Source organism: Trematomus bernacchii, unplaced genomic scaffold (assembly GCF_902827165.1).
Source record: "Trematomus bernacchii unplaced genomic scaffold, fTreBer1.1, whole genome shotgun sequence".
NCBI lineage: Eukaryota > Metazoa > Chordata > Actinopteri > Perciformes > Nototheniidae > Trematomus > Trematomus bernacchii.
The window spans coordinates 13249438-13263352 of NW_022987313.1; the positions used below are offsets into that span (position 1 = coordinate 13249438).

General features: G+C 42.8%; 1 protein-coding gene across 1 annotated transcript in view; it reads left to right on the top strand.

The window, feature by feature from the left end:
* LOC117479231 (peroxidasin) overlaps nucleotides 1-13915 on the top strand; it is a 49840-nt gene that overhangs the window by 19370 nt on the left and 16555 nt on the right. The window contains exons 7-14 of the mRNA XM_034126256.1: nucleotides 653-822; nucleotides 3844-3961; nucleotides 4167-4336; nucleotides 6587-6859; nucleotides 7404-7679; nucleotides 9496-9608; nucleotides 10057-10213; nucleotides 10835-10943. Of these exons, the coding sequence (XP_033982147.1) occupies nucleotides 653-822; nucleotides 3844-3961; nucleotides 4167-4336; nucleotides 6587-6859; nucleotides 7404-7679; nucleotides 9496-9608; nucleotides 10057-10213; nucleotides 10835-10943 (1386 nt within the window). The remainder of the gene's footprint in view (nucleotides 1-652; nucleotides 823-3843; nucleotides 3962-4166; nucleotides 4337-6586; nucleotides 6860-7403; nucleotides 7680-9495; nucleotides 9609-10056; nucleotides 10214-10834; nucleotides 10944-13915) is intronic.

Consider the following 13915-nt stretch of genomic DNA (forward strand, 5'->3'; position numbering starts at 1 on the left):
ATTTAAATTGTAAAATGTATTTAAGCACAAAATATGCTTAATCTTCCATGAAATATGAGAATTGTGGTCTTACAACATGAGGCCTATTATCTTTAAACTCTAACCTCATCCAGCCAACAGGCAGTGTAGACAAATCCACAGTTTGGCCACATCCCATGAAGGACCATTTAAGTATTTGTCAGATCCTAGGCCAGAACTTAAACAGATAATAAATTAAACTGACTGGCATTGAATTGACTATTGAGTAAATATTTAATATATATAAATGATCACAAAGAAACTTAAAAGTGAAGCGGTACACAAATGAACACACTATCCAATAGGGTTTCACAAATGTAAAACTTAGACAGCTAAATCTTCTGAAAAACCTATTATGGATAAAAGAAAAATTGTACTAGAACTGAAAGCTGGATCATTAATCAGAAAAGAGGCCAAACAGAGAGAGTTTCCCACGGCAGAAGGAGAGTGTCTTCCAACATGTCCCTGCTGAGCCCCACTGTTTGGACTGAGCGGGGCCTAGCCATGCCAGACCGGTTTTAGTTCATTTACACCGCTGCTGGTACAAGTTCACATTTCATATACAGTATAACAGTTTTAACGTGAACCAATTTCTCACTTGCTATGTGTCTGTGCATGTTGTTTATGTGTTAAGGCGACTGGATTCCAATTCGTTAAACTGTGACTGTGAGCTGCTGTGGCTGGCTGACCTGCTGAAGCAGTATGCTGAGTCGGGAAATGCCCAGGCTGCTGCCACTTGTGACTACCCAAGCCGCCTGCAGGGCAGATCGGTGGCAACACTCACCGCCCAGGAGCTCAACTGTGGTACGGAGAAAATAACCACACCTCCCACTGATCATGACAATTCTGAAATCTAATGACCATGTGTTTTAGATAGTGTATAAAGTCAGAGAAAAGCAGGGTTTTTATGATCCATTCTAATGACATATCTCCACATCAGGCCCAACTGACACATTTGTAAAAATCAAATACAGTTGGCAAACCATTTGCAGAAAGCACAAAGCAACACAAGATGTTTTTATTAAAAGCCTCTTTATTGAAACCTGGTTTTGTTTAAAATTGGAAGTTTAGTTTTGAAACTGAAGAACACATATTTAAGGGCAAGCATACAGGAAGCCATGCATGTTTGCATAGCAGCTTGCATGTGGTTTCCATGTTCTTATTTCTATACATCTTAACCTAATCCTAAATCCACATACAAATCCTGCAGCCCTCCTGTCAGCAAATAGCATGTAGTCACCCTGAGTCACTCGTACAGACACAGACACAGACACAGGTGTGTCCTCTCTTTGTGTCTGACGGCTGTGGGAACACAGCTGTTTCACTTCTCATACATCACCAGCTGTGTCTCTGGTCTGGGTGAAAAGTCACTCAGGACCCTCTGATCTCAGACCACCAGCAGCTGCTCAGCCTGTGTATGATATGTGTGCTCATGTTATGGGGTGTGATGGGGTGGTCCTAAGCTTTTGTCATTTGTTCTTTTTTTTTTTACAGTTTTCTATTTATACAGGGTACAGACCAAACAACAGAACAAAACAATATACCACACAACATTGAAAGGCACACAAGGACACATAACATAAGTGTTTTTATGTGAATTAGTAGGATGTAAAGAAAAAACAGTGATGATAAGGTTATCAAATGGTTGCTACCGTCTTTTACAGGATACCCCCAGCCAATCCTAAATACCTGTGCTTACATTCCTTCTATAGCCCAAGATCAGATGATACCTGACATCAAATGCAAGATAATACAGATAGACATCTGGAAGTCTGCCTTTATCTCTTTTGCTGCAAATGTTATGTTAAAATAGTATAATGAAAACTAACATTACACACAGAGAGAAAAGCAAAAATGCATATTAACAATTACTATTAACAGAACTAATATTGAATAGTTTACCTTGGGTGGAGTACCCTTTGCAAGCTTTTCAATCCAAAGGGAAGAATGCTTAACCACAGGGTAAAGTGTATTCAGGGCCGCCCCTCCCTACACGCAGATCACGCTGAGTGCGTGGGGCCTCACCTCGCGGAGGGGGCCTCATCTTGCGGAGTGAGCCTCATCCGAAGCGCAAATGCAGTTTCGCCGCCCCCCCCCCCCCCGTCAATGCTCGCAACACAGAGGGCGTCATCACATAACTTTGCGTGGGGCCACAAGTTGACCTGAGTGTATTGGTACTGTTAAACACTGCAATAGAAACCAAATCACTATAAGTCTGCATGGCAGTTGGTTTCTATACCCGGCGGTTGGCTCCTGCAGTAGATCTAACTGCTTCAGCTCAGTGTTTCCTCCAGCTCCCACTGAACGCTTCAGTCTGAGCCAGGCAGCTGACTGTAAGCCAACCACATTTAATTCTCAGCAGCTAATTTGATGGCACCAACTTGCCCGTTCTTGCTCAATGTTACCCCCTCCATCTGTCTGCATATCAGAGCAGCAGAGGAAGAATGTCTGGTTCAAAACACGCTGGAAGTCATTCCACACCTCCCTCTCTACCTCCCTCCCTCCTTGTACTCCCTTCTTCCTCCTGTAAACGAGGTGGAACAATGCATGGCGGGTCGAGCAGCTGTCAAAACAGCCATCCTTCTTAAAAAATGAAGTGCCACCTCCCTGCACAAGTTTTATCTGATGAACCAGGCTTGCCTCCTTATTGAACCACAATGGAGGGTGGGCTACCACAAAACTGTAATTACAATCCCCAGGGTTATTTGGAGTAATTTGGTGGGAAGATGAGAGATGGGTAGCCTGAAGTTCACAAGCTTCCTATGAGTTTGTACACAGATATACCCACATCCTATGGCTTGTTCTTTATGTAAGCTGATTGGAAGTAAGTGTTTGTAGAGGTAGTTCTGAAATGTGTCTACCATCTGTACAGTGAGTGTGTTTAGCAGGAGCCACAGAGTGTGTGCTGCATTGTGTGGGAGCTTTACTTCCTTTTGAGACAGAAGTCAAACTTAATGTGTATCGTGTTTTAGTAGCTGGAAACACTTGTGCATATTCCTTACCCCAGCGTCTGTGGGTGTTCGGACACATGGCTGTAAGATTGTGTGTAGTTGCTATTGTGAATGATCATCTACATACACTTGAGCAGTGGCTCAGTCAGTAGGGGCTTGGACTGGGAGCCGTAGGGTCGCTGGTTCAAGTCCCCGACCAGACCTAAATATGGAGTGTGGACTTCTACTTGGAGAGGTCCCAGTTCACCTCCTGCCCTGCCGTGGTGCCCTTGAGCAAGGCACCGGACACCCCCCTTCCCCCCCACTCCCATTGCTCCCCGGGCGCTGTACAATAGCTGCCCACTGCTCCTAGTACTAGACTCCTTGTACTAGGATGGGTTAAAAGCAGAGGCCAAATTTCACTGTGTGTGCTGTGTGCTCTGCATGTGTGACCATTAAAGAGGGTTTCATCCCTCCCTATTCTATTCTATTCAAGGAAAGTGCCTTACATTGAAGGCCGTTTCAATAATTTCCTCGAGAGTGATTTATATTTGAAGGGGGTTCAAGGGTTAGGGCATGCTGACTATATTGGATTATAAATTAGACTACTCTGCGGCTCTGGCTAATGAACTGACAGTGTCACTTTCCCTCAATGGCTCAGGAAATATGCCCAGAGAGGATAGTCTACTATTTGTCTTCACTGTTTTGAATGTCTGCCTAGGCATGCTGTTCAGCTACAGACTGCCTGCTAGCATCATGGAAAGGGCTACACCTATTCACAAGAGGCTCAGTTCAAAGGACAGACTGGTTGAAACAGCATACAGGGACAAATGATTGGACATTCTGTGTATAATAATGTTCCCATTCTTCTCGCTTTTCTTTTCTTCCCTTCCAGAGGTACCCAGGATCACCTCGGAGCCGCGGGATGTGGATGTGACCTCAGGGAACACTGTTTACTTCACCTGTAGGGCCGAAGGAAACCCAAAACCACAAATCATCTGGCTCAGGAACAAGTAAGGCACTGAAACACACATAATATGTAATGTTTGGTTATAAGCGTGTCCATCTAATTAATTACAAAATAATACGTTTGGTGCGACGCATTGCTCTCATTAAGTCAGCTTTTCCCAGTTAGGACCCGTGACTTACATAGACTGTATACATATAATGATTCATGTCTCATTGGTTGTGGTGTGTGTCTCTGTGCCCTCCTGATAGCAATGCTCTAAACATGCGTGATGACAGCCGTCTGAACCTGCTGGAAGACGGGACGCTGATGATTCAGAACACCAGGGAGACAGACCAGGGGGTCTACCAGTGCATGGCCAAAAACGTGGCTGGGGAGGTCAAGACTTCAGAGGTCACGCTGCGATATTTTGGAGCCCCAAGTAAGTTGCTGATTTCAATGTCAACCTCTGCTTATCACAGGGGAATTGTATTAACTTCTAAACCTGCATTGTGAACATTTCATGCAGACATCTGAATCTGACGGAGTCAAGGCTTTTTAACCTACATTGCAGATTCAACTGGAAAATTCAGATTAAGGGCACTAGCCTCCGAAAAGTGATCTTCTTGACAAAAACCTTATCGACTCTTACTTTCAGATCCACATACCAACATTGATGTACTGCATTTGTTAACTGGTTTATCGTGGTGTCATTTGGGGGTCATGCTATACACACTTTAAGGACGGCTCAGACCTCTTCCAAGGCCAATGCTGCATTTCCCTGCCAGGAAAATCGCTCTTCCGTTTGTACATGATCTCTGAGGCCCCGCTCACACGGGAACGTTTGCGTTTATGCACAGTATGCGTATTCAAAAAAGTCTTCCGTTCACATGCATTTGTTTCATTTAACGTGTCTGTTCAAACGAGACCGCTGGAAACGCTGTAGTACATATGCCGGGACTGTAAGTGGCGCTGTAACTTCCGCCACAAAATACACCAAAAGCAGTGAAGAAGACTCCGCAGCAGCCCCGCAGCAATGTTGCCATGGCTATCCTTCTGTTTACGCCCCGCCGTGGATTTAGCAACATGTAGTTAATGTAATTCTCCATGTCCACTTGTTGCTGATGGTTGTGGTAGAGGAGCTGTAGATTTTTGCACTAATATCTGTAGCATGGTCAGTAGCAGTAGCACTAGCAGTAGCTACTGACAGGAGGAGGAGCATGTCTCCGTGGAGAGGACTCGCTCAGAGAGATATTCTCTACAAACACCGGGTGAGATCCTCCTTTGTCAATATAATGGATCAATGCATGAAATCTGACTCTGTTTATTTTGTTTAAGGAGTATATTGGGCGTTAACAATTCTGGTTTGCCTTTTATAATATTATTTCATTCAAGAACCCCTTGTGCGTTTAATTAACACAGCCATGCTACAGCAGTGAGCAGGAGAGGTGGGGCTATCGTTATTTTTTCAGGAAATATTCGTATAGAGGTGATTACACGGACTCGGTTGACCCCCCAGAGCGTTTCGTTTGCAAATCTATCCACCTTGGGACCCGTTATCGTTTGTGGGGTCAGTTTCTATCGGCCTCGTGTAAATAATAGGGCTATACGCACGCGAAACTATGCAGATACAAGCAGTTTTCTCCTCGTGTAAACGGCGCCTGAGTCATAATGTGTAAACAACATGAACCCTAAAAAAAATATGTCTTGTAGTTCATTGAGTTTAAACAACATGTTGATAGCTTTTTTTCAAGGAAACTTTCACCTCAACTTTTATAGTCGAGAACCTTTTTTTTATTTTATTGTTCTAACACCACTTGAATGTGTGACAAATGTCTTATCTTTCAATTTCAACAAAAGTGAAACAATTAATTTAAACATCTCTCCTGTGAGCCAGATTCTTTTAAAACTTGTATCAGTTTTTCATGTTTGATCTTTGTCTGTCATCAGAATAGAGCAAAGTGTCTGCACGTTGAGCAGCCCCTAAGCAACCCTCACAGTTCAGCAGGTCAAATAACTGGGATGTCTCACTGAGCTGTGAGCAAAGCACGTTGGCTTTCATGTCAGATTTTCTTCTGACACACTTACACTAAGAGGCACACTCACACAAGTGCATTCTGTCCTCTGTTGCTCCTTCTCTCTAGCTCCGTCCAGACACACACACACACACACACACACACACACACACACACACACACACACACACACACACACACACACACCAGTCACAGTATCATATCTGTCCCTCTGGGAGATTAGCACGCCTGTCTTTAAGTGACCCAAGGGTCATCGCCGGGGTGATGGATGGCCTTAGTGACGACCCCTTGTTTAGGAACAGTTTGAGAGCAGATGTTGTGCATTTCCTGTCTCAGTGTGACTGTAAACACCGGTCCTCTCACTGTATACATACTTCCTCTGACTCCACTGTAATCACTGGCCAAATATGGACAGGACCCCAACAAATGTTGTCATACATGTGGGAGGTTGTTTTAGCAGTTTTCAAAGTGGCGTTGTTGACAGAAATATACAAAGATGATCTTTGTGCATAAACTGGCCCTTCAAATGCACATTTCTCAATTGCTTTATTTTCATCAATGTGTAAACACTAAACCAGAGACCCAGATGAAAAATAACCTCTCGCCTAATTGATCTAACCCAGTTCCCACGTTTTCCCCTCCCCCTTCTCTTTCAGCACGGCCAAGTTTTGTGATCCAGCCGCAAAACACGGAGGTGCTGGTGGGAGAGAGTGTGACCCTGGAATGCAGCGCCACCGGCCAGCCGCAGCCCCGTGTTTCTTGGACAAAGGGCGATCGGACCCCGCTGCCCAACGACGCTCGCATCAACATCACACCCTCTGGAGGGCTTTTTATCCAGAAAGTGGTCCAGGAGGATGGGGGACAGTATACCTGTTTTGCCTCCAATAATGTTGATACCATACACGCGACAGCATATATCATCGTACAAGGTAGGAACCAGATTTCTTCTTCTGTGGAGACTGTTTTACTTTCCTTCAAATGCTTTAGGAAACGGCAACTTGGGACTCTTTAAAAGCCATTAACAATCTAAACCAATTTGTATTTATTCAAATAAAGTGCATCTTACAGAATCACACATGATCTTTTAAGACATCCGGACCAATCACCTCAGTTCATGTTACCCAATCCAAAGTCATAAGAATTCAAGACTCTACTCCGCTTGCATTATCTCATCTCACGGCAAGGACAGTGTTCTATGACAGAAGCATCTCCATGCCACTCAAATGTGATGAATTTCCTTTTGCAATTTGTATGGACCTTTTTATTTGATAGCCTTTATATACCTAACATGTTTGATTATGAATGTGTCTATTAGTGTGTCATCAGTTTCAGATTTCATATTGACAAAATGAATGTTTTCTTGGCTCGTGTTACCAGTCAGATGTTCTCCTACTGATTAATCCACTTATCCCTGGTCGTATATTTTCAGCATTAATTATTTGAAATAACGTTTTTTTTGTCTTCTGCCCCCAGCAATCCCACAGTTCACGGTCACGCCGCAGGACCAATCAGCACTGGAGGGTCACACAGTGGACTTCCCCTGTGAGGCAAGTGGTTACCCCCAGCCGGTGATTGCCTGGACGCGTGGGGGCAGTCCATTACCCATAGATCGCCGCCATGTGGTCCTGTCTTCCGGTACTCTCCGCATCACTCGAGTGGCCGCCCATGACGAGGGCCAGTATGAGTGTCAGGCAGTCAGCCCTGTGGGGACTGTGCGCACCGCCGTGCAGCTCGGCATCCAGCAGAGAGGTAAGGATGGAGGGTGAGGCTTTACAATGAATGTAAACAATGCTTCAGGTCAACATTATGTAATGTGCAGTTCACTTTAAGTGGGAGAGAAGAAGGAGCCATTTAGCTGCTGGTTATAGTGCACTGCAGTGCATGGTAGTCACTTTTAGTTTGGCTACACTTTGCAGTAGAACAAAAGTAGTTGCAGTTGAAGCTGATGAGCAGTAAATCAGCGGCTCACCGCGGGCAGCACTCCCCAGGTGCACATTTGGCATAAGGCAGGTGGCTATAGAATTGCTGTCATACACAGGCTAGGGTGACTGCTAAAAGACCCTCTTCCAACACTGCATGATGAGTAGAAGGGAAGTGGTAGGTGACAAAATGAGTTGTGCAGAACTCTATTCAAAGCCAACTTGTTCACACACAAAGCTTCAATTGAACTTTTACAATGCAGGTAATGCATCTTTAGTTACCTGTGTGGTTAACTTAACACACTGCATGTGCATTTGTGTGTGCATGTTTTTGTTAAGTTAAGTTGCTGTGTCTCACTGCTTCTTTCTTTTGTGCACATGGCTGTGTTGTGTGTGTCTGTGTATATGTGTGTGTGTAGCTGAAATTACAGGCTTGACACAGGAAAGCATGGCACTCTGTAATCCTGAGATGACACCATGTTTTTCCATGTAGTAATGGCTGTTAACATGGCACAAAGTACACGTTGCATAATGCCCCCACACTGTTAAAGCACAGAACAAGCCCACAGCCAGTGTGTGATAGATGCCTTATTCTGAGAGCGACGTGCAGGAGAAAGTGAAAGGCTGGTTTTTTACCTTTCTTGGAGTAAAGCTTGTTTCCATTCCACAGTGATTTTAAGTTTATTAAAAGATGTTTCGATACGGACTTGGTAGCTGAACATTTACAGCACATGCCAAATGACCATAACTTCACCAGTAGTGGATCTTTAACTGTCCATTAAAGGTGAAAATGCTTAAAATACCAATAATACTTTTTCAATATGGCTGTGTTCACATCCCAGATTTATCTGTGCTTTGATGCTGTGAACCCTGTATTTAAAAAAAGTTCAACTTTGTTTAAAAGCAGTTAATTAGTGTCAGACTGCTAGGAAACTGCCTCCCATCCCACCGTGTGTTTCTAAAACTTGAGGGGATTTCCCAGGCTGACTGCTGCCTGCTACATGGGAACCTTGAAGGCATTTGATCATAGTGTGTGTGTGTGTGGGGGGGGGGGGGGGGGGGGATTCAGCTGCTATGAATCTTAAACAGTATAACAGAGTGACTCACTGTAACAATGCTCAAAACTGTGTATGTGTGTGTTGGGGGGTAGTTAAGTGGTTTGTGATTGCTGACCAACTTAATCCCTGGAAAAACAGCTCTTTTCACGTACATTGTCCCTGTAGTCAGAAAAAACGTATATATGTGTTTGGTTAACATTATCATGTAAAAGACTTACACAAAAGTCAAAAGGGAAAAAATAGAAAATGAATTGATGAATTACAGAAAAATATGTTCCAACTGCTCATTACATTATTTGCTGCCGTGTAAAGAGATGTATCATTTGGTTTTAGAATACAGATTGTCTTCATTCTCTTTGATCTGTAAGCTGACTTTAAGATGTTTAATGTTCTGCTCCCTGTAATAGACGAAAGAAGTGTGTATGTGAATGATCTCATAGCCTACGCAGACAGTCAAATGCCTAGATTAAGTCTTAGAGTTTCTGCTGTGATTGATGAATGTGTGATGAAATGAAATGTACATACTTTGATCACTGGTGCATAATCATTAACACATGCATATGTGTGTGTATGTTTTAACTCATTCAGTAACGCCTGTTTTCACAAATGCTCCAAGGGACCTGACGACAGAGTCTGGCCAGGACGTCCAGATTCCCTGCAGCGCTCAGGGCCAGCCTCAACCTGTGCTCACCTGGAACAAGGTTAGATGATAAAGGTCCTCTGGGCTGGGTAAGGTGCTTATCACCTCACCACCACAGAGTTCATGGGCTTAGGACAAGTTTATAGAGGAGGAGACCTCCGCGAAACCTTTTGAACGATTGAACAATCAACCGGAGATGCTAACTGCAATGACAAGCTCTCATCATCCAAGGCTTCTCTGACATTGTTTTGAGAGACTCCTAGTGGCAGAACTTAAAATATTGTGTATTGTATTGCAAATAATGACTATTAAGTGACTCATTGATTAATAAGGTTAAGTTTAAGCTGACATTTCCGTCCAAAAACGTCTTGTATAAAGGAACCAGCCCACACAACAGGTCCCATCTGCAAGGCTCTTAATCGGTGTCTTGTAGTTTGATACACACCTAAGCATGCTATCTCCCAGGGTCCTGAACTCCAGCCTTGTCCCACCCCCTACCCTCTTTCCAGGATGGTATACAGGTGACAGAGAGCGGCAAGTTCCACATCAGCCCTGAAGGTTTTCTAGAGGTGAAGGACGTGGGCACTGCTGATGCCGGACGCTATGAATGTGTCGCCCGCAATCCAATCGGCTACCAAGTGGCCAGCATGGTGCTCACTGTGACAGGTAAAAAACATCTCATGCAAACAGCACATAACCATGCAAAAGGAAGGGAATAGAAAGCAGAACAAGTGAACATATTTTGTAAGCTGTGTGACTTGTAAGCTTTTCACTGTGTGAGTTGATATTTCCTCCTGAGACTCCTCAGCTCAGACCTCAGTACTCTGTTGGTGAACAATAAACTGTATCAATGCGCTTTGATGTTGTAGGACTCTTAGTCCTCACGTCACAATCTCCCTCTATTTCATGGAAAACTTAGGCGAAAGAGTGTTCCAGAAATGTGTTGTGCTGAAGTGCAGCACCTTCAAGTCAAACTACAGTAGCCTTAGCTCTATATCCTATCTTTTGTTTTATCACTTAAATGCATTTTGATCTCCGTTTACTTGAGGTTTGTTAGAGCATAGAATCAAGTAGCACTGGTTTAAATAGCAAAAATACTTGTTTTTTAAACATTACTTTAACAGTTTAATCAAACTTAGTTTGATTAAACTGTTAAAGTAATGGAAAAGAAATGCTTTGTTAGTTAGGCGGAGCATCCTTGTATGCACTAATGCGTTCGCAAGTCAAACCATTTTAGATATTTTTACCTGGTTCTAATCTGCTTTCCTATCTGTCTCTGTGCGGCAGTTCCTGCAGTCAGCAGAGAGGGAGACACCTTTGTGAGCACTTCCATCGAACAAGCCATCCGTAGTGTGGACAGCGCTATTGAGTCGACAAGAAGACGGCTCTTTGATGGGTAAGTTATGAGAAACTCATACAACAAACACACAGCCTCTTTACACTCAAGTCTCTTAAGTGATGGGAACGCCATGCTGTTCATTATGTCTCAGCTGTAAGGAATAAGGCTGGTGTATGGTGTTCATAGTATGAGCAAACAAGGCAAGGCAAGTTTATTTATATAGCACCTTTCAACACAAGGCAATTGTAAGTGCTTTACAAAAAATGAAAGACATTAAGAAAATGGCATTTAAAATCAGTCATTAAAAAGAAAAGATAATAAAATAAACATGGATAAAAGTTACAGTGCCGTTTAAGATGTGAATAGTTCAATTAAAAGCAGCGGCAAAAAGAAAAGTCTTCAGCCTGGATTTAAAAGTAGTCAGAGTTGCAGCGAACCTGCAGGTTTCTGGGAGTTTGTTCCAGATATTCGGAGCATAATAACTGAACGCTGCTTCTCCATGTTTAGTTCTGACTCTGGGGACAGAAAGCTGACCAGTCCCTGAAGACCTGAGAGTTCTGGATGGTTCATAATTTAGCAGTAGGTCAGAAATGTATTTTGGGCCTAAACCATTGAAAGCTTTATAAACCAGCAGCAATATTTTTGAAATCAATTCTCTGACACACAGGAAGCAAGTGTAAGGACTTCAGAACAGGAGTGATGTGATCCACTTTCTTAGTGTTAGTGAGCACTCGAGCAGCGGCGTTCTGAATTAGCTGCAGCTTTCTAATAGATTTTTTAGTAAGACCTGTAAAGACACCATTACAGTAGTCGAGTCTACTGAAGATAAAAGCATGGACAAGTTTTTCCAAATCCTGCTGTGACATTAGTCTTTTAATCCTAGATATGTTCTTTAGGTGATAGTAGGCTGATTTAGTAACTGTTTTAATGTGACTGTTGAAACTCAGGTCAGAGTCCATGACTACACCTAGATTTCTGGCTCTATCTGTTGTTTTGAACATTGCAGACTGAAGCTCAGCGCTAACTTTTATACGTTCTGCCTTGGCTCCAAAAACCATTACCTCAGTTTTATCTTTGTTTGATTGGAGAAAGTTCTGACACATCCAGTCATTGATTTGTTCAATGCACTTACTCAGTGTTTGAGTTGGAGCATAATCTCCTGGTGAAATGGTTACGTACATTTGTGTGTCATCCGCATAGCTATGGTAACTTATTTTGTTGTTTTTCATTATCTGAGCCAGTGGTAGCATGTAGATGTTAAAGAGAAGAGGCCCCAAGATGGAGCCTTGAGGTACCCCACATGTCATATTTGTCAACTCAGATGTGTATTTACTTATAGAAACAACGTTTTTTCTGTCCTTTAAAGGTGGGGTATGTAATTTATTTCAGAAACACTTTTTGTTATATTCCATGGAATGCTCTTAACATCCCGATAGCAATGAATATATTAAATGCTTTGACAATAAATACATTAAAAAATGTCATCTGTGGAAGCCGTGGCGCTGTAAAAAGCACGACCAATCATTTTAGCCGGCCCGGCTAAAATAACTGGATGGCCTACCTGCCTGTCAGCCTTCCATCTGTGCACAAACTTATCTCGTGCCCTCATTGGTCATGTGCGCGTGTGTGTTGGAGGAGGGGCTCTGTAAGGAAGTGGCAGATTTTTTCTGGTTGTGTATTTTCAAATTCTAGCGCACTCGATCTGGTTTCTCCAAAATTACCTACCCCACCTTTAAGTAGGATACAAACCAATTTAGAACTGTTTCCGAAAGTCCCACCCAGTTTTGTAGTCGGTCGAGTAATATGTTGTGGTCAACAGTCTCAAACGCAGCACTGAGATCTAATAATACTAACACTGAAGTTCTGCCACTGTCTGTGTTTAAGTGGATGTCATTGAAGACCTTTACAAGAGCAGTCTCAGTGCTGTGGTTTGGTCGAAAGCCTGATTGGAGCACATTGAAACAGTTATTTAAATGCAAGTAATTACTCAACTGTTGAAAAACAACTTTTTCAATGATTTTACCTAGAAATGGCAGGTTTGATATTGGCCTGTAGTTGTTCATTACCGAAGCATCTAGATTATTCTTTTTTTAAGAGCGGTTTAATGACTGCAGTTTTCAGGGCCTGTGGAAAAACACCTGAGTAAAGAGACTTGTTTACTATGTGAAGTAGATCTGAGGCCATGCAATGAAAAACATCTTTGAAAAATCCTGATGGAATAATATCAAGGCAGCAGGAGGAGGATTTCAGAAGTTGAATAATGTCCTCTAGGTTTTTATCATTAATCTGATGGAATTGTGTCATGGTGTTTGAATTGATATTAGGTGGACACAGGGACAAAACATTTGCTGTACCTGATGCAGAGGCACTGACTGCTTGTCTAATTTTCTGAATTTTGTCTGAAGAAGGAGGCAAAGTCATTGCAGGCCCTGGTGGATAGAAATTCAGAGGCTACTGACACTGGGGGGTTAGTTAGTCTGTCGACGGTAGCAAACAAGGCACGTGCGTTGTTTTTGTTTTTGGTAATGATGTCAGAAAAGAAAGACTGTCGTGCATTTTTCAATTCCAAATTATAAAGGCCAAGTCTCTCTTTATAGATTTCAAAATGAACCTGGAGATTTGTTTTTCGCCACCTACGTTCAGCTTTTCGACACTCTCTTTTTTCTGTTTTCACGGTCATGGCCTTTCTCCATGGAGATATTTTCTTGCCAGTCACTTCCTTTACCTTAGTTGGAGCAATGGCATCTATAACTCTATGACTCCTCCATTTGTCTCCCATAATCAAGACATTCCTCAGGCGGGTGCAGTGATATATTTTCAATGTTTTCTGAGCGATGTGTTGTGTCTTTCTCTTGTTTTGATTCCTCTTGTTGCTTGTCCTTGGCAGAGGGAACAGATTGATGACGCAGGCAGTTGAATATGTTAGAGATAAACAATTTCACTCCTGACTTGTTCCATTTGCTCCATTTGCCTTAAAAATATGTCTGCGGCCCCAGAAAAAGTTAAAGTTGTCAATAAAATTGACAGAA